This window comes from Bos grunniens, chromosome 6 (genome assembly GCF_055505025.1).
Source record: "Bos grunniens cultivar Pamir isolate PY7600 chromosome 6, Bosgru_T2T1.0, whole genome shotgun sequence".
NCBI classification, from domain to species: Eukaryota; Metazoa; Chordata; class Mammalia; order Artiodactyla; family Bovidae; genus Bos; species Bos grunniens.
The window spans coordinates 98,893,607-98,920,821 of NC_141170.1; the positions used below are offsets into that span (position 1 = coordinate 98,893,607).

Here is a 27,215-nt window from a genome sequence, read left to right on the forward strand (position 1 = left end):
ATCTGTGAGCATGGACTGTCTTTCCATTTATTTAGTTCTTTGACTTTGCTCATTAGAATTTTTAGTTTTCCTTGTACAGGTCTTGTATATATATTGTTAGATTTATATCTAAATATTTCATTTGCAGAATGCTAATGTAAATGGTATTGTGTTTCTAATTTCAAATTCCACTTGTTCATTGCTGGTATGTAGAAAAGCAATTAACTTTTGTCTGTTAACTGTGTAACCTGCAATCTTGTTGTAATCACTTATTAGTTCCAAGAGGATTTTTGGTTGATTATTTTGTATTTCTACATAGACAATAGTGTAATCTATGAGCAAAGACAGTTTTATGTCTTCCTTCCCAATCTGTATGCCCTTCATTTCCTTTGTGTTAGTGCACTAGCTACAATTTCCAGTACAACATGGAAAATGTGAGATAAGAGGGAACATCTTTTGCCTTGTACCTGATCTTAGTAAATATGCTTCAAGCTTCTCACCATTAAGTTAGCTGTAGGTGTTTTGTAGATATTCTTTATCAAGTTGAAGAAATACCTCTCTATTCCTAGTTTATTGAGAGGTTTTTTTTAAATCATGAATGGACATTCAGTTCAGTTCAGTTCAGTCGCTCAGTCGTGTCTGACTCTTTGCAACCCCATGGATTGCAGCACGCCAGGCTTCCCTGTCCATCACCAACTCCCAGAGTTTACTCAAACTCAAGTCCATTAAGTTGGTGATGCTTTCCAACCATCTCATCATCTGTCATCCCCTTCTCCTCCTGCCTTCAATCTTTCCCAGCATCCAGGTTTTTTTCAATGATCAGTTCTTCACATCAGGTGGCCAAAGTATTGGAGTTTCAGCTGTAGCATCAGTCCTTCCAATGAATATTCAGGACTGATTTCCTTTAGGATGGACTGGTTGGATCTCCTTGCTGTCCAAGGGACTCTCAAGAGAGAGTCTTGACTACAAGACTCTCAAGGGACTCTCAAGACCACAATTCAAAACATCAATTCCTCAACATTGGATTTTGACAAATGCCTTTTCTGTATCTATCGTATGATCATATGATTTTTTTTCCTTTTTTAATCTGCTGATGTGATAGTGAAAGTCACCCAGTCATGTCCAACTCTCTGCGACCCCATGGACTATACAGTCCATGAAATTCTCTAGGCCAGAATACTGGAGTAGGTAACCTTTCCCTTCTCCAGGGGATCTTCCCATCCCAGGGATCGAACCCAGGTCCCCCACATTGCAGGAGGATTCTTTACCAGCTGAGCCACAAGGGAAGCCCACTGGTGTGTTGGATTATATTAACTGATTTTTGAATATTGAACTGTTAATGCATACCTTGGATAAATCCCACTCAGTTATAATGTATCATCCTTTTTATACATTTTAAAATTTGATTTGCTAATATTTTGTTGGTGATTTTTGCTTCCCTCTTCATGAGAGATACTGGACCATAGTTTTCTTTTCTTGTTTGGTTTTGGCATTAGGATAATTCTGGTCTCATAGAAACTCCCAGCTACTCTTCGTGTATCTGTTAACTTCCAAATTTTTCAGATTGTATTCTAGGCCTCAAACAGATTCCACCTTAGTTCACTAACCATAACTTTCTTAAAAATCAACCTCATCTCTTCCATGAAATTTCCCTGAACTAAGTAGAATCAAGATATTAATTTTTCATAGACATGTCTTATTTATGCAAGCAATCACCATACTCCATTCATATGTTCTATCAGTTCAGTTCAGTTCCAGTTCAGTCACTCAGTCATGTCTGACTCTTTGCAACCCAATGGACTGCAGCACGCCAGGCCTCCCTGTCCATCACCAACTCCCGGAGTTTACTCAAACTCAAGTCCATTGAGTCAGTGATGCCATCCAACCATCTCATCCTCTGTCATCCCCTTCTCCTCCTGCCTTCAATCTTCCCCAGCATCAGGGTCTTTTCCAGTGAGTCAGTTTGTTGCATCAGGTGGCCAAAGTATTGGAGCTTCAGCTTCAGCATCAGTCCTCCCAATGAATATTCAGGACTAATTTCCTTTAGGATGGATTCGTTGGATCTCCTTGCTGTCCAAGGGACTCTCAAGAGTCTTCTCCAACACCACAGATCAAAAGCATCAATTCTTCAGCACTCAGCTTTCTTTATGGTCCAACTCTCACATCCATACATGACTACTGGAAAAACTATAGCTTTGACTGCTGCTGCTGCTGCTGCTAAGTCACTTCAGTCGTGTCCAACTCTGTAAGACCCCATAGATGGCAGCCCACCAGGCTCCCCTGTCCCTGGGATTCTCCAGGCAAGAACATTGGAGTGGGTTGCCATTTCCTTTTCCAATGCATGAAAGTGAAAAGTGAAAGTGAAGTCTCTCGGTCGTGTCTGACTCTTCGTGACTCCATGGACTGCAGCCTACCAGGCTCCTCTGTCCATGGGATTTTCCAGGCAAGAGTACTGAAGTGGGTTGCCATTGCCTTCTCTGATAGCTTTGACTAGACGGACCTTTATCGGCAAAGTAATGTCTCTGCTTTTGAATATGCTGTCTAGGTTGGTCATATCTTTTCTTCCAAGGAGCAAGTGACTTTTAATTTCATGGCTGCAATCACCATCTGCAGTGATTGTGGAGCCCAGAAAAGTAAAGTTTCTCAATGTTTCCACTGTTTCCCCATCTACTTGCCATGAAGTGATGGGACTGGATGCCATGATCTTAGTTTTCTGAATGTTGAGCTTTTTCACTCTCCTCTTTCACTTTCATCAAGAGGCTCTTTAGTTCTTCTTCACTTTCTGCCATAAGGGTGATGTCATCTGCATATCTGCATATTGATGTTTCTCCCGGCAACCTTGATTCCAGCTTGTGCTTCATCCAGTCCAGCATTTCTCATGATGTACTCTGCATGTAAGTTAAATAAGCAGGGTGACAATATACAGGCTTGTTGTACACCTTTCCCTATTTGGAACCAGTCTGTTGTTCTACATCTAGCTCTAACTGTTGCTTCTTGACCTGCATACAGATTTCTCAGGAGGCAGGTCAGGTGGTCTGGTATTCCCATCTCTTTCAGAATTTTCCACAGTTTGTTGTGATCCACACAGTCAAAGGCTTTGGCATAGTCAATAAAGTAGAAGTAGATGTTTTTCTGGAACTCTCTTGCTTTTTTTGATGATCCAATGGATGTATTCTATAATATATCAAAATTCAATGCACACAGAGTCTTGCAAGATATTATAATTGGAGGAATTTGTAAAGGGCATCCCTCTATTTTTTTTTAACAGCTGCATGTGAATTTATAATTATTTCAAAATAAAAAGTTAAATTTAAAATTATAATGCCCTTATTTTTTCTTTTTTCCTTTCTCTTTTAAAACTACATTATCCTTTTAAATATACATGTAAAATTTTATGTGCAAGAATAAAAACCTTTTCTATGACTCTACCTTATTTACTTTGCCAAACTTTCCAATTAATTCTCTTTTTATTGTGATTTCAGGGAGGAAAAGACTACATTTTTAGAATAAGGATATACATTAAGTTGTTTATAAGAAAATTTGTACTATTTAATAATCGCCTACATATGTCGGCTCTTTCTTGTGCTATGCATAGAATAGTAGAAATCCTTCTATATTTTAAACCAAAGGGAGGGAAAAGCCAACTAAAGTCCCTCTCTCCACTTCTTCCTCCTTCTCAATCTAGTCCTTTCCCCTGTACAGTCCATCACCTCCTATGATCAAACTTCTCAGTAACAAGACTTCACAGAGTGAGTGCAGAGATAAAAGGCAGGTTGATAATATAAAAACGAAAGCTGCCCAGAAAGTCAGAAAACACAGCACTTTAATTGCTATATTAAATAAAAATCTGAATAAATCAAAGCAATTCCTACTAACCATAATTCAGGTGCCGGGAGCAATGACTCAGAAATGCATTTGAATTTCTGATTCTGCTTTGTACTGGCTTTTCTGAGCTAATGTGCTGACTTTAAAATATTATACTTTTGCTGGAAATCTGCTTGAGGCATTGATACATATATCCTTAAATCCTCTGAAAATACTGATTTTCGTACTTCACTAATGGTCCAGTATTTAAGAATCTGCCTGCCAATGAAGGGGACATGGGTTTGATCCTGGTTCAGGAAGATTCAAATGCTGAGGGGCAACTAAGCCCGTGTGCCACAGCTGCCTACCTCGTCCAGGCTCTAGAGTCCATGAACAGCAACTGCTGAGCCAAATGCCCAGAGCCTATGATCGCAACAGGAGAAGCCAGGACGATGAGAAGCCCGGGTACCGCAACTAGACGGTAACCGTCACTCATCGCACCAGAGCAAGCTTGTGCGCAGCAGTGAAGACCCAGCACAGCCAAAATACATACATATATTCAAACCTTAAAAGAATACTGATTTTCATGGTTACTGAGATCTCATCACAATGAAGAATCTCATGATCGATATGGCCAGGTTAGAACTCCCTGTTTTTTAAGATCAAAGACTTCATTTTTACACTCATTGTGGAATCTCAACATTTATTACATTATCTGGCCTTTGTTCCTCCATTATAAGGTCAAATAATTGATGTCACATTAGAAAAGGGGGGAAGAAAGTCAATGAAGTTTTCCTCACTTTTTAAAAAGTTTGTCGATCAGTTTGGAAAAGGCTATAGTTGTGGAACACTAAATTTAAAAATAAAAATCACATAAGTAAACAGTGCGGCCAAACACAAGGTCACTGTGTTAACATATAATACGTAACTGACATTGAGTCATCACTGTTCAGATTTTCCCTGGGAGGAAGCTTTCTGTTTCGTCATCTTGGAAGACAGTTTGCTGTCAGATTGGATTCAGATTTACTTGGGTATGGAAGTGATACATCAATATTCCAGTATGTGAAACTTATTTTCCTAGCCAAGAAAAGCTCTTATCTTTGCTTGTTCAGAAGTCCTCAGCTCAAAAAAATATGGGATTTTAAAAAATCCCTGAATTACAGTTTTGTGATGGAAACTCTCCCCCAGTTCGTTACATTTATAATCACCTCATAAGCTTCATTTTAAGGCAACTACAGTTTTCTCTAAGTTTTATAATCTATTGTCCAGATCGAAACCTGATAGGCCAAGTGAGGAGATAAATGAATGCATTTTCCATTTCAGTGCAGGATCTGGAAAGCTCAAAATTGAAAAAAAGGAGAGATGTGATAGGCAAAATCTATTTTAATATCTAGGAAAGTCATCCCTTCAGCCTGAGTAACAAGATCGTGCTCATCATCTCACTGCTCAGAACTAAGATGCATAAACCACTATTTTAATTTGCTTTTATCTGTAAACGTAAGCAACAAAATTTCAGTGGCTGTGATTATTATAATGATGCTATAAACCTCTCTAACAGGACACCAGAGATGGGGAGCACCTTTCCACATAGGTGAACTAAGCATAGATGAGCACTGCTGTGCCTAGGGCTATGAATCCTGGATTCCAAAGAAAAATACTAAGTCAGAAAGGAAGCATATATTGGGGATACATGTATTTATTAATAACACTTATTTAGGGTACTTTAGATTCAGACAAGATCATTGATTACACGAGTCAATAATTTGAGGCTATTTGGAATACACAAAGACATGTGAGACTCATCGTTCATCATCGAAAGACTAGTTAGAGGTGTTAAGAATCCCTAGTTAGAGGTGACAAGATTCACAGCTATGAAAAGATAACTTGGAATGCAAAGCAACAATTGATAAGTGCAGACAATAAATCCAGTTGGAGTTCACAGAAGGGACAGATCACTTCCAGATAGATTAAGCAGGCAATATTTCATGGAGAATGGAACATTTTAGTTGAATATGCAAATTAAAACATTAAATGTTTGTAAAGTGTCTAGGCCCTTTGTTGAATTCTGCATGGAAATCATGGAAATTTATGTCATGATCCTGCCCTAAAAGAGTTTATAATATGGTCAAGAAAATGACTCATAAATGCATAAAAGGCCAAGTAACAATCAAAGATACGTTTCAAGGCAGTGCTAGAAATGATCACAACAGAAGGCAGTTTGTTATTAGTTATGCTAATTACTTATGCGGTAAACAGTTACTTTAGACATTAGCAGAAAAATGATACCAGAATTTGAAAGGAAAGCTATCTCTTTTTGTGTCCCAGGACTCCACATACCCATGTTTTTCTCCCTACTATTCCAAAGACTCCTCCTCAATCTTTCTTGTCTTTTTTGCAGGTTGATCCTTACCTGTAAATGCTGAAGTAGCTCAGGGCTCAGTCTGTGGCCCTCTTCTCTCTTTTGTCTCCATTCACTCTGTTGAGGATCTGATCTGGTTTCGTGCCTTTAAATTCTATCTACATGCTGAAGGTTGATAAATTGTATCTCCAGCCTGGACATTTTCCCTGAAGGCTTGCTTTGCTTATTTTCATCTCCCCATTCGAACCTCTACATGATCGTCTACAAGACAATGCAGACTTAATGTTAAACCGGAGTCCCTAATTTTCTCTTTACAATTTGCTCCCCTTACAGTCTTTCTCTCCTCAGTAGAGAGGGGAGTTGCTTGGGTAAAAACTCTGGAGTCATTCTTGACTTTTTCTTTCAAACTGTCTATCGAATCTACCAGCAAATGCTATTAGCTCTGCCTTCAAAATGTACCCCAAATCAGACCACTTCTCACCTCCTCCTTTACTTCCATTCTGATTCCAGAACCTATAAATAATCACCTAGATTATTATATCTGCCTCCTGATGCAACTCTTCTCCATCCTTGTTTCAACAAAACAGTAATTAAAAAAAAATATTAGTCAGAGCCCATTCCTCTTCTACTCAAAGCCATCCAAAATGACTTTTCAGCTTACTAACAAAATCTAACATTTTTATGTGACCTACATGGTCCTAAAATGAGATAGTCCTTCATTCTCTCTGACCTCACCTATTTCCACATTCTTGCCTTCTTGGTGTTCCTTAAACAAGCCAGAGGCACCACTGTTTCAAGCCCTTTGCTCTTGCTGTTTTGTTTGCCTTGAACATTCTTCCCCAAGATAACTTCAAAGCTTACTCCTTCACCTCCTTCAAGCCTTTACTCAATAAAATATTCCATGGCCACCTCACTCTGTCTTACACTGGGTTCCCTCTAAAAACTCCATTAGAAAGATTTTACAGCAAGTTGTTTATTGGGGAGACAACCTCTGGAAGGGCGGGAAAGGAATGAGAAATGAGCCAGGGAAAGGAGGACAAGATAGGGAAAATTTGTAAGCAGATTACTTCTGTGGCCACTTGGGGCCCATATCCTACTGGGAGCTCGAGGACACTGTATGGAACCTGCCTGAGGGCTGGCCTGCATGCAGGGTATCATCCACCATTTCCTGTTAGAAATGGCTGGACGGATGCTCCTGGGCATTGGTTCGGTTCTTGAAAATTAAAACTCTGCAATTGTGTTATTAAAGGGGGGGAAATTGGCCAATGTTGAGTCAGTCCTTTCTAACATCAGTAATTTCTTTCAGATATTAGATCTGAAGGAAATAGATGTTCTGTTGAAAAGATTATACTTTTGTTTCTTTGGTTGGTTGTTTCTGACTGGTTGGTTTTTATACCTAATAAGCTCTGAGTCTGAGTATGCAGGGAGAAGAAAGGATAAACATATGAGTATACACACACATAATGAATACTCAAGTGATCAAAACACAAAAATGTTTACCCCATTAATTGTGCTCAGCAAGAAGCCCTTAAATATAATTTGGTGCATAAAAATTTTACATATTTTTAAAATAATGTCAGTGATTCAAACAGTTTTCAAATTATTTTCTCTTGTATTTTCACAATATAATTCGGTGTTTATACTTTTAAAAAGATTTTCTAAAGGGCCACAAAATTTACTGAACCTTCAACTCAGAAGGGCTATTCCTAGCAGAATTATTTGTCCTCTGAACATTTTATGTAAAACCCTGAGCAGGAAAGGACAGGAAGCCCAAAAAGCACCTCTAACCCTTATCAAGTAACTCTTTCCTACCTGTCCCTGAGTTAAGGCAGATTGGAGAAACAAAGCAGAAACCCTGGGTCGACTTTCTACCTTTTATCCAAGATATCAAATTGGGTATCTTCCTTTTATGCTATTAGTCAAAATAAAGTTTGGGATGAACTTCTCGATCCTCTTCCTTTGTCAGTTGAGTTCAGTTCAGTCGCTCAGTCGTTTCTGACTCTTTGAGACCCCATGAATCGCAGCATGCCAGGCCTCCCTGTCCATCACCAACTCCTGGAATTCACTCAAACTCGTGTTCATCGAGTCCGTGATGCCATCCAACCATCTCATCCTCTGTCGTCCCCTTCTCCTCCTGCCCCCAATCCCTCCCAGCATCAGGGTCTTTTCCAATGAGTCAACTCTTCGCATGAGGCAGCCAAAGTATTGGAGTTTCAGCTTTAGCATCATTCCCTCCAATGAACACCCAGGACTGATCTCCTTTAGGATGGACTCATTGGATCTCCTTGCAGCGCAAGGGACTCTCAAGAGTCTTCTCCAACACCACAGTTCAAAAGCATCAATTCTTCGGTGCTCAGCTTTCTTCACAGTCCAACTCTCACATTCATACATGACTACTGGAAAAACCATAGCTTTGGCTAGACGGACCTTCATTGGCAAAGTAATATTTCTGCTTTTTAATATGCTGTCTAGATTGGTCATAACTTTCCTTCCAAGGAGTAAGCGTCTTTTAATTTCATGGCTGCAATCACCCTCTGCAGTGATTTTGCAGCCCCCCAAAAAACAAAGTCTGACACTATTTCCACTGTTTCCCCATCTATTTCCCATGAAGTGATGGGACCAGATGCTATGATCTTAGTTTTCTGAATATTGAGATTTAAGCCAATTTTTTCACTCTCCTTTTTCACTTTCATCAAGAGGTTTTTTTTTAGTTCCTCTTCACTTTCTGCCATAAGGGTGGTGTCATCTGCATATCTGAGGTTATTAATATTTCTCCCAGCAATCTTGATTCCAGCTTGTGCTTCCTCCAGCCCAGCGTTTCTCATGATTTACTCTGCATAGAAGTTAAATAAGCAGGGTGGCAATATACAGCCTTGATGTACTCCTATTCCTATTTGGAACCAGTCTGTTGTTCCATGTCCAGTTCTAACTGTTGCTTCTTAACCTGCATATAGGTTTCTCAAGAGGCAGGCCAGGTGGTCTGGTATTCCCATCTCTTTCAGAATTTTCCACAGTTTATTGTGATCCACACAGTTGAAGGCTTTGTCATAGTCAATAAAGCAGAAATAGATGTTTTTCTGGAACTCTTTTGCTTTTTCCATGATCCAGCAGATGTTGGCCATTTGGTCTTTGGTTCCTCTGCCTTTTCTAAAACCAGCTTGAACATCTGGAAGGTCACAGTTCATGTACTGCTGAAGCCTGGCTTGGAGAATTTTGAGCATTACTTTACTAGCGTGTGAGATGAGTGCAATTGTGCAGTAGTTTGAGCATTCTTTGGCATTGCCTTTCTTTGGGATTGGAATGAAAACTGACCTTTTCCAGTCCTGTGGCCACTGCTGAGTTTTCCAAATTTGCTGGCATATTGAGTGCAGCACTTTCACAGCATCATCTTCCAGGATTTGAAATCGCTTAGCTGGAATTCCATCACCTCCACTAGCTTTGTTCGTAGTGATGCTTTCTAAGGCCTACTTGACTTCACATTCCAGGATGTCTGGTTCTAGGTGAGTGATCACACCATCATGATTATCTGGGTCATGAAGCTTTTTTTTGTACAGTTTTTCTGTGTATTCCTGCCACCTCTTCTTAATATCTTCTGCTTCTGTTAGGTCCATACCATTTCTGTCCTTTATCGAGCCCATCTTTGCATGAAATGTTCCCTTGGTATCTCTAATTTTCTTGAAAAGATCTGTAGTCTTCCCCATTCTGTTGTTTTCCTCTATTTCTTTGCATTGATAGCTGAGGAAGGCTTTCTTATCTCTTCTTGCTATTCTTTGGAACTCTGCATTCAGATACTTATATCTTTCCTTTTCTCCTTTGCTTTTTGCTTCTCTTTTCACAGCTATTTGTAAGGCCTCCCCAGACAGCTATTTTGCTTTTTTGCATTTCTTTTCCATGGGGATGGTCTTGATCCCTGTCTCCTGTACAATGTCATAAACCTCCATCCATAGTTCATCAGGCACTCTATCTATCAGATCTAGTCCCTTAAATCTATTTCTCACTTCCACTGTATAATCATAAGGATTTGATTTAGGTCATACCTGAATGGTCTAGTAGTTTTATCCACTTTCTTCAATTTAAGTGTGAATTTGGCAATAAAGAGTTCATGATCTGAGCCACAGTCAGCTCCTGGTCTTATTTTTGCTGACTGTATAGAGCTTCTCCATCTTTGGCGGCAAAGAATATAATCAATCTGATTTCAGTGTTGACCATCTGGTGATGTCCATGTGTAGAGTCTTCTCTTATGTTGTTGGAAGAGGGTGTTTTCTATGACCAGTGCATTCTCTTGACAAAACTCTATTAGCCTTTGCCCTGCTTCATTCCGTATTCCAAGGCCAAATTTGCCTGTTACACCAAGTGTTTCTTGACTTCCTACTTTTGCATTCCAGTCCCCTATAATGAAAAGAACATCTTTTGGGGGTGTTAGTTCTAGAAGGTCTTGTAGGTCTTCATAAAACCATTCAACTTCAGCTTCTTCAGTGTTACTGGTTGGGGCATAGACTTGGATTACTGTGATATTGAATTGTTTGCCTTGGAAACGAACAGAGATCATTCTGTCATTTTTGAGATTGCATCCAAGTACTGCATTTCAGACTCTTGTTGACCATGATGGCTACTCCATTTCTTCTGAGGGATTCCTGCCCTCAGTAGTGGATATAATGGTCATCTGAGTTAAATTCACCCATTCCAGTCCATTTTAGTTCGCTGATTCCTAGAATGTCAACGTTCATTCTTGCCATCTCCTGTTTGACCACTTCCAATTTGCATTTATTCATGGACCTGACATTCCAGGTTCCTATGTAATATTGCTCTTTACAGCGTCGGACCTTGCTTCTATCACCAGTCACATCCACAGTGGGTATTGTTTTTGCTTTGGCTCCATCCCTTCATTCTTTCTGGAGTCATTTCTCCACTGATCTCCAGTAGCATATTGGGCACCTACTGACCTGGGGAGTTTCTCTTTCAGTATCCTATCATTTTGCCTTTTCATACCGTTCATTGGGTTCTCAAGGCAAGAATACTGAAGTGGTTTGCCATTCCCTTCTCCAGTGGACCACATTCTGTCAGATCTCTCCACCATGACCTTCCTGTCTTTGGTGGCCCCACACGGCATGGCTTAGTTTCTTTGAGTTAGACAAGGCTGTGGTCCATGTGATCAGATTGGCTAGTTTTCTGTGATTATGGTTTCAATGTGTCTGCCCTCTTATGCCCTCTTGCAACACCTATCGTCTTACTTGGATTTCTCTTACCTTGGACATGGGGTGTCTCTTCATGGCTGCTCCAGCAAAGCACAGCCGCTGCTCCTTACCTTGGATGAGGGTATCTCCTCACGGCCGCCCCTCCTGACCTTGAACATGGAGTAGCTCCTCTCAGAGGCCTCCAAAAAGCTCTGACATTTGACCACAGTCTCTGGTCTAATGAAGACTCTCCTCACTCACCTCTCTTGGCTGTGCTCCTTCTCTTGCTCATCCTGAGGGGTCTGTCCCAGGGTCCCAGCCTTACTTTCTGCATGATCAGGCCTTTCCACGTGAATGTCTCCCAGCCTGGGACTGTTTCCGGGCAGGTATCAAGTAACTGGGGCATTTAACTGCGAGATTAGTGAAAAGGCTTGCTGTCTAGCTGTGATAGTGACTTAACTTGCAGTTTAACTCAATTAGCCAGTTTAGAGTCTAGTTTCACAGCAGGAAAGTTCACACATACAAATCAGTAGTTTTGAGAAACCTGATGAAATAATGGCTAGTTTACCCTGAAAAGCTTTGCAATCTAGAAGCCAACCATCTGAGTAAATGCCATCGTAATTAGATAATTATTCCAGCCCTGCAGTTGCCAGGGCCTTCTGCCAACATCCTTCTTCCCCACTTGCTGCAGTTTCTGTCTCACAAGGCTTCCTCTTCTCAGTTGCCTCACCAAAAAATAAAACTAGACCTGGTTCTTCCCTTTCAGAACATCCCTCCTGGGTCCCCACTTCCTAGAGTTGTTTTTAATACATTTTCACTGTTCTTCCACTCTCACCTTGTTACAGTTAAAATCTTAATATCATTGGGCTTTTAGCTTTCAACATTAATAATGGAGCAAACTAATTTAGTGACCATGCCCAGGCTTCACCATAATGCTGTGTGCATGGTACTGGCTTGTAGAAAGGACAGATAGGACCCAGGTTTTCTGAGACTGAGTCAGATGATATCCAAGATGGATTTCCTCTATATGAACTCTAATACAGGGTTCAGAGTTGGACCTTATATTGAACCTACTTTGTATGTGTGTGTGTTTGTGTTTGTATGTGTGCACACTCAGTTGTGTCTGACTCTTTGCGACCCCATGGACTATAGCCCACCAGGCGCCTCTGTCCATGGAATTTTCCAGGCAAGAATACTGGATCAAGTTGCCATTTCCTACTCCAGGGGGTCTTCCCAACCCACATCCAGGGATTGAACCCACATTTCTTGCATCTCCTGCATTGGCAGGTGGATTCTTTACCACCTGGGAAGCCCATATTGAACCTAGACTTATTGTCAAACCACATCAAATAGAAATATTGAAGTCTTCTCTAGAAACAATTTCCAGAGAAGCATTTGGATGGTGGCAATCACAATAGTCCTCAAAAGCAATGTTGTTTATTTTCTTCCTTATTCTAGAACTGTTGTATGTATATACATTGAACATTAAAGTTGTGTGATTTTGATCATCAAATTAGAAGCTTAAAATACATTTCCACATTGAGGTCAGGGCAGTAATATCCAACTGTGGGTTTTTAATTCATTGGGTTTTAGAGGAAAACAATGTAATTACTGCTATAATTTGCCAAGACTAGTTAGAAAGCCTTAAGAAATATTAATAACATTAGCTCAATAATTACACTTAAGAAATTTATCATAAGGAAATAATCATGGATGTGTGAATATGGTTTTAGTCAGAAGAGCTGCTTATCATAGTGAATACAGCAATCTATCTAGATTTCAAAGATTTAATGACTGATTAAGTAGACTACAGTATTTCCATATAATATTGACATTTAAAATAGTGCAACTGTGAAAAATTAATGACATGAAAAGATGTTCATATTATACTAAGTTGAAAAAACACAACTTATAACAGGGTTGAAAGTATATAAATCTTTTGTACAGTTGTACACACACACAGAGAAAAACAATATGGCAGGACATACCTCGCAATGTCAGTGGTCATTTCTGTGGGGTAGAATTATATGCAATGGCATTTTCTTTCTTTTAGTTATCTGTGTGTGCGAGGTTGCTTCAGTCGTATCTGTCTCTTTGTAACCCCATGGACTGTAGCCTGCCAGTCTCCTCTGGCCATGGGGTTCTCCAGGTAAGAATCAGTATGTTTCTCATCAGTATGAAATGAGTGGGTTGCCATTTCTTCTCCAGGGGATCAAGCCTATGCCTCTGATGTCTCCCTGCTTTGGCAGGCGGGTTCTTTGCCACTAGAGCAACCATTTTCTTTTTTTTTTTTTTTCTCTTTTTTTCTTTTTTCTTTTTTTTTTATTTAAAAAAAAATATCAAAATGAATCCACCACAGAACCATTTTCTACAGTGTACATGAACTACTTTTCTGGAAAAAAAAAATTTTTTTAACTTTGTTCCTCAACTTCTTTTCAATGGTCACTTTTAAAGGTGTTTGTGGTTGGGGTTTGCGCAACACCTGAGAAGGTTTGGTTATTCCTGTCTTTGACTGTGTGTAGGTTGACCGTCCCAAAGCTCATTAAACAGAAGACAACAAGCAGGGATTTCCCAGCTGTAAATGAAGGAGGAAGTGTAGCCTTTGTTAGCAAATCTTCCAGGTTTAGTAATAGCCAAACTGAGCACAACAGTTTTCTTTGCAGATAAAATTTAGCAGAAAATTATAAAATAGCCACTAAATGTGATATTTTGAACAACCAAATGAGATGATTTTGATTTTTTTTTCTTTAAACCACTTTGATCTCCTCATACTTGTGACTCAAGGCCCAGTAGAGTAGAGAAAAAGGATATTTATTGATGGTTCCCACAGAGAAAATCAATCATTTCAATTGTAGTGATTCAATTCAATTCAAATTGTCAAACTTTTATTGAGTAACTAGGTGGGAGTCTAGCACTGTATTAGAAACAGTGGGGCATTCAAATAACTCATGAAGACAAATGTCCTGGAGGAACTCACAGTTTTTACATAAAGACAGACAAATTAATAAATATCTCCTAAATATAAAATGGGCTTCAATATAAGCACTGGGTCATCAGAGCAAGAGTCATGGCAGCTCAGGACAGGGAGAGGTTAATTCCAACCAAGGGAGCAGGAAAGATTTCTTAGAGGAAGTGAGATTCTGGCTCACTTCTGAATAAAGAGAAGTGTGTTAGTCCCCTGTTAGTTACTGAAACAAAATTCCAACTAACTTGAATTTTAAAAATCAGCTCATCAGCTTCTATAATAAGGATGTCTTGCTTTAGGCAAGGTAGATACAGGAGCTAACATGATGATGTCAGATTCAGTTTTCCTCTCTGTGTTGGCTTTGCAGCAGTCAAGTTCTCCACAAAGATGACTGCTAAAGACAGAAACTTACATTCTTAGGGCTAGCAATCTAGGCTCTTCTATTTCCCAACAACTATTGATTAAAAATCAATGAAGATTCTCATTGGCTCTGCTTAGCAACCTGCCATCCTAGGCCAATTGCTATGGCAGTGGGTCACATGCTCACCACTGGAGGGAGTTGGGCAGGGGCAGGCACCATGACTGATAATTCCACCAGATCAGGTAGAACTGGGCAACCGTGGCTTCTCCCAGAAGCAACAGAAAATACAGGGAGCTGAGCAAAACTACTGGGCAAATGCTACCATTACCATATTTCATTTCAGATGGGTAGAGTGTTGTAAGGTATATGAGGGCAAAGCCTTTGTGAGCAAAGGAAAGAGCTTGGGGCTGGGATGTGATCGTGGGAAAATGCAAAATACGTTTTGAAAAGAGTGAGTACAAGATGCTGGTGGTGACAGAGGAAGTCTATACTGATGATTAGAGTCTCTGAACAGAGAAAATTTTAATGATGTGTTTTCTTTTACTTAGACACTTATGGCTGGGCAGATTTGCATATACATGCAACCATACATACAGCAATTATTTAAATGTAATGGGAACTTACTATTTGAAGTATATCCTGTGAATACTTTTGTGAAGCAAAAAATTAAACTGTCACCAAAACACTGACCTTTAATATTTCTGTCTTGTATTTTCAAAAGATTATATATTGACTTTGCTTAGAATAATGTATACACTTAAACTAAATCTCTTTATCAAAAAGTGAATTTTATTTCATTTAAAATACAACTCAGCCTAGGCTGAGTACTGCCCATTTCTAGTAAATAATAAATGTATGCAAATGCTTCCTTGAACTTACATCAGTAATTATAAAATCATCTACCAGTTTTAAAAGCCTATTTAGATGAGACATTTGTTTGTTCCTTGGCATAGTAGAGACTAAATGTGAATTCATCTCATGATTCACAAGATCCCCATGGGCTATGGTGATACTGGTGATTGAAACTGTACCAATTGATGTTTTAATACTTTCTGTCCTTCAGAAATAAAAGAAATCAAAACCTATGTTTTTTTTATTTAGAATTCATTGCATCAAGCTCTGATTGTAGATAGAATACAGAGTTAGATCCTTACTAAATGAATTTAAAATATAAATTAGATATGTGGGATTCTGACCTTGAGAAATAAATTGTAGAGGTGACAAATTTGTGAAAACTTCAAGCTAAAAAATCCAAACAGAGATGATGAAGTATTCTATTATTATGTATTATTATGGACTGTAGCATAGAAATAAAAGGTCAATTTCCAGCTCAAACTCTGTCTTGAACTTCATAATTTTGGGCATGGTAACTCTCTTCATTCTGCATGAATTTCCCTGTTTTCACACTGATTCATATTTTACAGAGAAGTTGGAACAATATAGGAAATAATAAATATTAAGCACTTTATGTCCTTCTGAATGAAGACCCCCAAATAAATGAAATAATAGTAAGGTTGTTGTTATTGTTCAGTCGCTCAGTGTCCAACTCTTTGCGACCCTCATGGACTGCAGCACGCCAGGCCACCCTGTCCATCACCAACTCCTGGAGCTTGCTCAAACTCATGTCTGTTGAGTCGGTGATGCCATCCAACCATCTCATCCTCTGTCGCCCTCTTCTCCTCTTGCCTTCAATCTTTCTTAGCATCAGGGTCTTTTCCAGTGAGTCAGCTCTTCACATCAGGAAGCCAAACAATTAGAACTTCAGTTTTAGCATCAGACCTTCCAATAAATATTCAAGGTTGATTTCCTTTAGGATTGACTGGTTTGATCTCCTTGCTGTCCAAGGGATTCTCAAGAGTCTTCTCCAGCACCACAGTTTGAAAGCATCAATTCTTTAGCATCAGCCTTTTTTATGGTCAAATAATAGGGTACACTATATGAAATATTTCCTTATAAAACAAGTAAATTAGGGATGAAATTTGATACTTTAGAAGGATTTATTTCAAAATATGATTTTACAAAATGTTAAACTAGCACATCTAGAATCAATCAATCTAGAAAAAATTGACTCATACAGAACTTTTGTTAAACGTATTTTGCACTATGCAGTTATGCCTTTGTGATTTAATTAATGCTCAATACATTACTCAATTGATATGTGTACTCAAGAGATATGTGTCATTTAAAATTATAATTAACAAAAAGTCATATGATTGTTATCTGCCTTTTAGGTATTTTTGTATAATACTAAACATACTTACTAATATAAAATAAAGTCTTGAAAACCCATAGATATTAGGCAGAAGAGCCACGTGTGCCCTGTCCTATAGTTTTCTTGAGGACCAGACTAATGATAATAAGGTGAGGAATTTCCCAAGATGGTTGAAATCCATATATCCAGCCAGAATATATTCCACAGGAAGCAACTGACATAGTCACAAAATTTTAAGCAAGGTGCAATATGTAGTATTGCTTTCATGTTTCAGAACATCCTGATCAACTTGGGCTTCCCTAGTAGCTCAGCTGGTAAAGAATCCACCTGCAACCTGGATTGGGAAGATCCCCTGGAGAAGGGAAAGGCTACTACTCACTCCAGTATTTCATGGACTCCATGAAAGTCCATGGAGAATTTCATGGACTGTATAGTCCATGGGGTCACGAAGAGTCATACAGGACTGAGTGGCTTTCACTTTCATCCTGATCAAACTAATATCCATGTCCAGTTGTGGAACAAGGTTTCAAGAATGAGATCAATGTCCAAAAAAGGATGGGATAAAAAATGAGCAGCCCGCCTCCTCCCTGCCTCCTAAATATACGCAGCACTCCTGAAGAAACTGTTGTTGTTCAATCGCTAAGTCACGTCCTACTCTTTGCAACTCCATGGACTGCAGCATGCCAGGCTTTGCTGTCCTCCACTATCTCTTAAAGTTTGCCCAAATTCACATCCACTGAGTTGGTGATGCCATCTAGCCATCTCATCCTCTGTCGCCCCCTCCTCCTCCTGCCCTCAATCTTTCCCAGCATCAGAGTCTTTTCCAGTGAGTCGGCTCTTTGCATCAGGTGGCCAAAGTATTGGAGCTTCAGCATCAGTCCTTACAATGAATATTCAGAGTTTATTTCCTTTAGGATTGACTGGTTTGATCTCTTTGTTGTCCAAAGGACTCTCAAGAGTCTTCTCCAACACCACAGCTTAAAAGTATCAATTCTTTGGCACTCAGCCTTCTTTATGGTCGAGCACTCACATCCGTACACGACTACTGTAAAAACCATAGCTTTGACAATATGGACCTCTGATGGCAAAGTGATATTTCTGCTTTTGATTATGCTGTGTAGGTTTGTCATAGCTTTCCTTCCAAGGAGCATGTGTCTTTTAATTTCATGGCTGAAGTCACTGTCTGCAATAATTTTGGAGCCCAAGAAAATAAAATTTGTCACTATTTCCACTTTTAATATTTGCCATGAAGTGATATGACCAGATACCATGATGTTCATTTTTTTTTTTTTAATGTTAAGTTTTCAGCCAGGGTTTTCACTCTCCTCTTTCACCCTCATCCAGAGGCTCTTTTGTTCCTCTTCACTTTCTGCCATTAGAGTGGTATCATCTGCATATCTGAGGTTACTGATATTTCTACCAGCGATCTTGATTCCAGTTTGTGATTCATCCACCCTGGCATTTTGCACGATGTACTCTGCATGTAAGTTAATAAGCGGGGTGGCAATATACAGCTTTGTTGTAATCCTTTCCCAATTTTGAAACAGTCAGTTGTTCCATGTCAAGTTCTAACTGTTGCTTCTTAACTCACAGAAGAAACTGATGTTGAAAGCATAAAAAAGAAGCGGCAATTGTTGCCCTTCATTTCCCGGAATTCTTCCAGGTCTGTCTCTTATTCTATATCCTGTTCCCAATTTCCCTTCATTTCTTGACTCCTTTTCTTCTGATCCTTAGATGAACTTGCTGTCTCTCTCTCACCCTTAATTTTGCCAGACTTGTTTTGGACAAGTAATTCTGTTTTTCATCTTTTAAGCTTCTCCATGACTTGACTATTGATGACTTAGTTATCCACCTATTCCTCATGTACAAAAAAAACCATAAATAAAAGACATCTGCTCCTTTTCCCTGTGGCAGCTGAGTGGAGCCTGAACCAAGATGCTGTTTGATTATGAAATGAGATCTGGTTTAAAATCATCAAAAAGATTTTGAGTAGGATCCAGCAAAATCTGGCACATAGCTCATCATGCTCTTCCTGGATAGGTTAGGATCATGGGCCATCCCTTACTAATCACACAATGCCTTTGACAGAGATTGGCCTCCATTGCAATTCTTAGTACATAAAAGGACTTCAGAAATTATTTAGTAAAAGAATGAATAAATTATTATAAGCACCAGCTATAACATCTAGAACCCATTACACTGGTTTTTGAGGGTGTGTGTGTGTGTGCTTAGTCACTCAGTTGTGTCCCACTCTTTGCAACCCCAAGGACCGTAGCCTGCCGGGCTCCTCTGTCTATAGAAATTTCCAGGCGAGAATACTGGAGTGTGTTGTCATTTCTTTCTCCAAGGGGATCTTCTGAATTCAGGGATCAAACCTGCATCTCCTGCATTGGCAGGCAGATTCTTTACCACAAGCGCCGCCTGGGAAGCACTTTTGAAGGTGTGCATGAATTTATAAAATATGATGAATCTTTAATTAGTAGAACATATTTGGTGGAGATTTCCATTTACATTTCTTTTAAGGAAAGAAAGCAGGAAACAACTCAGCACATCTACTTGTCATCACTTTCAGAACATCTGTGGTTTTAAAACAACTTTGAAAATAGTTACTTGCCTAGAGTAAGGTCTGACTTCTGCTGTATAAGCAGTAAAATGTTCTAAATTCATATGTACTCATACATACCCTCATAGAGGGCAATTAATAAAATACCAATTATGGACCCCATATCTTCTTCACACTCTGGTTCTTACAGGGGGTTATGTAGATGTATACTCAACTCATTAAAATTAAGTCAAAATAAAGAAAAAGAGGAAGGTAACAACAGATGCACCATCCCAATCTCTTGCATGAAGAACTGCACATTCCCTCTTGGAACCCCAAATAAGAATGTTTACAGAGGCAGCTGATGAAAGCAGTATGGGCTGGCATATAAAATGCTTACTGTTTAGCAGGAGGAAACGTCTTAAATAGCGTGCATCTCTCTCTCCATCAGCTGGTGCTCAGTGTTTGTGTTTCTTCAGGTTGATCGGCTGGATGTGGATAGCTTGTTTAGTAACATCGAATCGGTGCATCAGATATCAGCCAAGCTGCTGTCATTGCTGGAAGAGGCCACGACAGACGTAGAACCAGCCATGCAAGTAATCGGTATGTTTATTCTCTTCTCAAGTTCTCCAATACAACAGGAAATAATATTTTAATAGCCTCCCGTTGCTTTGGCTTTATGTTTCTGACTCACCAAGCTTCCCAGGAGATATATAAACGCTTAACGCATCTTAGGGCTCATTGTAATTACACACACTCTGTATTTATTTTCACATGGGTTTATATCCATTTGCCGAAGTCCCTCAGTAGCACTAAGCACACCATTTGCTTTTTTAATTTCCAATCTTTCAACCTCTTTGCCTTCCAGATGTTCTCTTATTTAGTTTTATGGCCAACAGTTACTTGATTCTTAAAGAATTAAACATTTAAATACTTTAATAGCTTTACTGATTTTAGTCACAATGTCTCTTATTCATCTTATGACTAGGAATCCACGGATTTGGGGATTGTAACATTTGCAAGGAGAGTTTATATGATTATTAAAACAACTTAACAATGACTTTTCCATGCTTTTCCTTTTTCTCTATATTATTTGCTTTTCAAATATGTTTCTACTCTCACACAGTCATAGATAATTTTCTTATTCTGATAAGATTTTGAAAAAAAATACAGAGAAATCACTGAAAAAGTGTTGGGTCAAATTTTTGTTCCCTCTATATTCTCCATTCATTGGGCATTTATGTATCAAATCACCTAATGAGTATCTATTAAACAGTAGCATATGCCAGGATTCTTAGGAGCTTCAAGGGAATGTGGTGTTGTGAACTACTTGAAGGCGATTGCCACAACCAAGATACCACAGACACAGTGCCATGTAGGCCAAACATTTTTTAATGTGCTGTAATCATTTTTTCTGTTTCACAAAAAATATTTAATATATGCTCATTACAAAATATTAAAACAATTTGGGAGTATACAGTGTAATTCAACCCACCAACGCAATGAGCATCCCCTTAAATAACCATTATTGTCAGTTTGATATGCGTCCTTCCTTTGAGACACACACACACTCACACCTTGTGTTTTTATTCCCCCTCATTATGTGTTTGTTAATGGGGCTTCCCAGGTAGCTCAGCGGTAAAAACCTGCCTGCAATGCCGGAGCTGCAGGAGATGCAGGTTTGATCCCTGGGTCCGGAAAATCCCCCAGAGGAGGAAATGGCAATCCATTCCAATATTCTTGCCTGGAGAATCCCATGGACAGAGGAGTCTGGCAGGCTACAGTCCATAGCATCTCAAAGAGTTGGGCACAACTGAAGAGACTTAGCATGCACACACACAACGGAAAAATGGCATGAAATTGATTTTGTTTCATATTTAAGGAAGATCCAAAATTTAATAAGCAAGATTGATCTTACACAAAGGTGAAACAACCTGGGCCATTTGTAGTGTTTTACATGTCAAAAGGCCACCCCACTTAAAAATATTCCCCCACAGTTTTTAATTGTCGTTTCTTGTGATTAAATGTCCCCCTTATATACTGCAGAACTTCAGGCCATAAAGAGAATATATTATATGGGGAATCAGAGAATTCTTGAAAATGTTACTTGGGCTTAAAGTATTAAGTCAGATTTCAGCAAGTGAGGTCCATGTTGAGAAGACTAAGTGGAAATAATAGCGTGAACAAAACCATGGACAGAAAATGACAAGTGTGTTTAGGAAACGGTGAGTGACCAAGCTGAGCTGGAGTGAAGAAATCACATAGGGAGGAGTGAGAAATGAATCTGTTAAGTGTAGAACAGGGACCAGCTGTACTTGGAATCAAAGTTTGGAATTTACTCTGCAGATAATGAGGAGCCATTAAAAGATTTTTCAGCAAGGATGTGATGAGACACAAAAGTTTCTGGAGAAAAGAAACTATGGCAGGTATGAAAAGAATGGATAGAAAGAGAAAATGAGTCCTCGACCAGTAAACAAGTCATAGATAATTTAGCCATGTGGTAAGAAGCAGCTAGGCTAAGGTGGATACACTGAGAATAGAAAATAGGTGTCAGATTCAAGAGAAATGTAGAAAAAGCACAAACAAAATGTAGGGGTTGGTTGTATTTGCTGGAATCAAAAACAGTTCCAGGTGTAAAAAGTCTTGTATTCTGATTTGTCTAGAACATCTTGGTTTTAGCCTGTTCAAGCATCCAGTCCAGTTTAGCATTTGTCCCGGACTTCCTCATTTGTTAAGGACGATCGTTATTTATAGTTGCGCCACAGAGATTTGGTAAGACCTCTTCATCATGCTTTAATTTCTGACATGGCTTCTCTTAGCAGAATGTTAAGAGTCAGGTGCATTTTAAAGAGTTCTTATGTGGTAAACTCTAAAAGAGAGCCCGTCTCTCTTTTCCCAACTTTTTCTAGTCTCAAGGATACTTATATCTTCCTTTGAAGTACAGCACACAGGGAAACGACTGATAAAATGAAGACTTTTGGAAATGAATAGCTAGCAAGATCTAACTGCTTCCTGTTCTGGTGAGGGTGGGAGATGTACTTGATGCTGTAAGTCCTGCAGCCACTGGGTAGAGCAGCAAGTGGGGTCATGACCCACACTGGGTGGCTTATGCCCTATGCCATGACTAGTGGGAGGCATCAAGCCCCTAGAATGACAGTCAGTGGGTTTAGAGGGATACGTAGAGAATTAAAGATTAGATGCAAATGAAATACGTGTAGAAAGTGGAGGCCATTTGTGTCAAAGGTGAATTTTCTGACCATATTGTAAATGCTACTGTTAACTTTACTTCGGAAAATGCGTTAATGTAGATTATCATATGAATACATATTTTGGTGGAGCATCACAGTAAAATAATGCTTTTTACTAAAGTAAGAAATCTCTGAAACAAAAGTATTGTGGTGTGTATGTAATAGACCTGTGATATTTTATTAATTGAAATGGTAACTGTAGTTAAAGCTCACATGCAGTTTTACGTATATAAAATTGAAGTGAACTATATATAATATTCAGAGAATATGCACACTTTTTTTGGTGTTGGTCACTAGCTTTTAGAAATTGCATTTTGTTCAAAATCAGTAGAAGTCTTTAGTTAAGATATTCAACAAACAGATGGAAAAAGTAACTTCAGTTTGTTAGTCTTCATGATTGCAATTACTGAAAACAAAATTTACCCTTATGGAAACAAGGAATTAACTGAAAGATAATTAAACAATGAGAGATTATACTGTATAACAGATTTAATTGTGAAACTTTGTAATTGTATTTTGGAAAACTTGAATTATGAAAAGAAGCTGTTGGCAGAACTTCTATTTAGTAGGATAAAGTAATATACTTTGTACCAGATTTTACAACATCTAGAAAAATATCTAAAAATCACAAATAGAAACAACTTGTTTGATGAGTTTTACTTTGCAAAAAGAGAGAAAAGAAAATGGAAGCAAGAAGACAGAACTTTGAAAATATTTAAACTCAAATATTTATATATTTTAATATAGAGCAATATATAATCTGAATTTTAATATCTTACATTTAGTAGAATTTTCTCCTAGCTTATGAGGTACCTTTGTGTTAGGAGGAAAGTATTTCCACAATTAAAAATATTATGGTTTATATATTTGAGCAGCCAAATAAATAATACTAGCATTAGATTTTAACCATAGAATAAAACAGAGTCCACACTGATATGAATAAATGAGGAGAAAGGAAAGCTCTTCCTTACTTAAATATCAGCAAGTAAATATAAAGGAAAGAGGAAAAATTTAAATCTCCATTAGGTAAAAACTGTAGTCATAATTATTATCGAAGACTCCACTGAGTGATGCCAGATTTATTGAGTGAAAGTTTGAGGAGAAATATATTTTCATAGTTTCAAACTGTCTCCAACAAAAGTGTTAACTTCAAAGGGAAAGATGGTAACTTTTCACTGAGAAACCAGGCAAAGAGTATCTTAACCAAGCAAGTGATCAAGGTCAACAGTACCAGGAAATAACACACATTCATATCACGAACCTTGTGACACAGGGCACAACATCATATCTGTGGTACTTTTGTCCAAAAAGATGTGCAATCACATCCAATCATTAGAAAACATTAGACAATAGCAAATTCAGTGAAAGACGCTGAAAATAACTGATTAATATGGTTCTAAAATGCCAAAGTCATTAAAGACATTGTAAGACTGAGGAGGAACTCTTGAAGACTGCAGAAGACGAAGGAGGAGTAACAAATAAATGCAAGTGGGAGCCTATATAGACTAGAATGGGAAAAGACCATTAGTGTCACAATTCCAAGTAAAGTTTTTAGTGGATAGTATTAGAGCAAATGTCATTTCCTTTTACTGAAAATTGTACTATGTCGATGGAATATTGGGGAAAATGAGTGAGGGATATTTGAAAACTACTGGTACTATTTTTGCAACTTTCCTATAAAACATAAAATTAATTCAAAATGCTTAATATATAATGGTTTGCAGATAAAACCCAATTGAAGTTGTTCGCAATTTCAAGTTCACTAATGATAAATTGCAATACTGAGGAAAATTATAGAAAATTTATGAAAATAAAAAGTAAACCAGTAGGACCATAATTTAAAAGAAAGAGTTGGAGGCATAATTTTAATTTCCCTACCCTTTATATCTGGCCTGGCTTCATGACTTTCTTTGACCAATAAAATGCAGCAAAGTGATCTTCTACAATGGCCTTGTGACAGTCACTGTCTGCTCAGGGAGAGAGAAGGTTCAAACAACCCAGTCAGGCCAGTCAACACGGTCAAGGCCTTGAACATGTGAGTCAGGCCCTCCTTGGCCAGCTGACTTCATGCTACAGACTGCAAACCTATCAGTAAATCCCATTAACACCACAAGGAAACAGGCCATCCCAGCTGCTGCTGCTGCTGCTAAGTCACTTCAGTTGTGTCCGATTCTGTGCGACCCCATAGATGGCAGCCCACCAGGCTCCCCCATCCCTGGGATTCTCCAGGCAAGAACACTGGAGTGGGTTGCCATTTCCTTCTCCAATGCACAAAAGTGAAAAGTGAAAGTGAAGCCGCTCAGTTGTGTCCAACTCTTAGCGACCCCATGAACTGCAGCCCACCAGGCTCCGCCACCCATGGGATTCTCCAGGCAAGAGTACTGGAGTGGGGTGCCATTGCCTTCTCCCCATCCCAGCTGAGCTCTACTCATATCATCAACCTGGAGAATCATGAGCAGATAAATAGCGTTGTTTTAGGCCTTTAAAATTTTCTTGGGGCAGGGAAGGAGGGTGATTTCCTGCATCAACAGCTAACTAATACAGATACAGAGAAGAAATTAACTAATTCAGCTCAGATAATAAAGAGAAACTTGATTTAGAAGGTGGCTTTTAAGCGAGGACTTGAATTTACAAAGATGGAGATTTGAGCAAAAGACTTCTCAAATGACATAGAGGCAGAAAGCAGAAGAGTACGGGAAGTTCTTATAGAGGACAGCAGTTCAATGTGACTGGAGCACAGTGACAAGGAGTACAAGTAGCCATATCAATGGAGTTCACTGGCACTTGCCATCACTAAATCTTTCATCTTGCTTTCCAAAAGGTAAACCGATTTGGGGTGAGATTTCCAAAGTCATGCTGCCACAAAATGAAAAGCACAGCTGTTCCATTTTTTTGTCCTTAGATCGCATGAAAGAGTTTGTGATTCATAGTTCTAATGCCAAAGGAGAAACTTTCCTGATACATAGATAAGCCAGGAGAGCTTTACTCAATTAGAAAAAAAAAAAAAGAACTTGGGATTTGGATGAGGTTCAAGTTTAAGCACAGCGGAGCACATGTTTGTAGATCCAAGAACTCTGGGAAATTGTCTGGACTATCATACCAAGATAGAAACTGGATTTTAAAATCTTGACTGAGCAAGCTGCCTAGACAGGAAATGGGTTTGAAATTTTTAGGGATGGGAGTGTGAGAAGTGACTCTTGTTTCCACTTAAAGATCATTTTGTAACAAATGAATAGTGAACAAGGACCAAACAAGTGAAGTGGTAGTGCAGAGTTGAAGAACACACAGGCTGCAATCTCAGGCTGATTTAGTTTGTATCCAGGCTCAGCGGTTGCTAGATGTGGGCGGTTGCTAGATGTGGGCTTGTAGGCGAGTCACAAAGCCCCACTGAACTAAATTTGAGGCAATAATACCTACCCTACAGAGCATTTATGAAGATTAAATAAAATAATGTATATAATGATAACCAGTGCCCATCCTTCATCAATAGCCAATGCATGATGTTACTAACTTGTTAGGACCCTGAGAATATTAAACATACCCACTTATTCACAAAGCTTGATTTCTTATATGCAAAATGTGAACTTTTTAGAGATCCTGATCATGTTTTTCAAAGATTCACCGGCCTGTGTGGTTTCCAGGTGTTCCCCATATGTGTGCATCTTGATCATTTATCTATCTATTGGTACTTTGGCAACATGTTTCCTCCTATGCAGGATGATTTGAGATACCAAGTATCGTTTCCACATTTGATAAAGTGAACAGCAATTGCAGTAGTAGTCCTCAAGGAACTGAGCCTTCTGGTGTTCACACTGCCATGCAGTCTGGTCCCATAACGCCTCTAGATGGCCCTGAGAGTCATCAACTAATACAATGCATAGGAGGAGACCCTGTGCCGAAGTCTGGCATGGCCTTAAGAAAGCTGGATGTTTCTACATTTTGTTGATTTGGGGAGCCTGCCATTTAAGAAATCCAGCTACGCCAGTGGAATATCACATGGAGAAAGATTAGAGCTGAGACTATCTAGTGAGAAAGTGGTCCCACTGTCCCAGCCTCCCTGCCAAGGCACCCAGACTTGGGAATGAGCCATCTCAGACCATCCAGCCAGTTAACCCTCTGAATGAGTGCAGCCCCAGCAAATCTCAAGTAAAGGAGAACCACTGAGCTGATACCTGCCAACCCACAGAATCAGGCTGCTACTGCTGCTGCTGCTAAGTCGCTTCAGTCGTGTCTGACTCTGCGACCCCAGAGACGGCAGCCCACCAGGCTCCTCCATCCCTGGGATTCTCCAGGCAAGAACACTGGAGTGGGTTGCCATTTCCTTCTCCAATGCATGAAAGTGAAAAGTGAAAGTGAATTCGCTCAGTCGTGTCCGGCTCCCAGTGACCCCGTGGACTGCAGCCTACCAGGCCCCTCTGTCCATGGGATTTTCCAGCCAAGAGTACTGGAGTGGGGTGCCATTGCCTTCTCCACAGAATCAGGAGAGAAGATCAAATGGTCTCTGGTCTTAAGGCACTAAATTTCAGGGTGGTTTGTTACATAATGACAGAGAACCAAAACAGGGCTGTGTC

At 39.2% G+C, this 27,215-nt stretch overlaps 1 protein-coding gene across 2 annotated transcripts in view; it reads left to right on the top strand.

The window, feature by feature from the left end:
* Positions 1 to 27,215, top strand: part of ARHGEF38 (Rho guanine nucleotide exchange factor 38) — a 151,745-nt gene that overhangs the window by 59,278 nt on the left and 65,252 nt on the right. For both annotated transcript variants that reach the window (XM_086406904.1, XM_086406905.1), the window contains exon 3: positions 19,876 to 19,999. In XM_086406904.1, the coding sequence (XP_086263030.1) occupies positions 19,876 to 19,999 (124 nt within the window). The remainder of the gene's footprint in view (positions 1 to 19,875; positions 20,000 to 27,215) is intronic.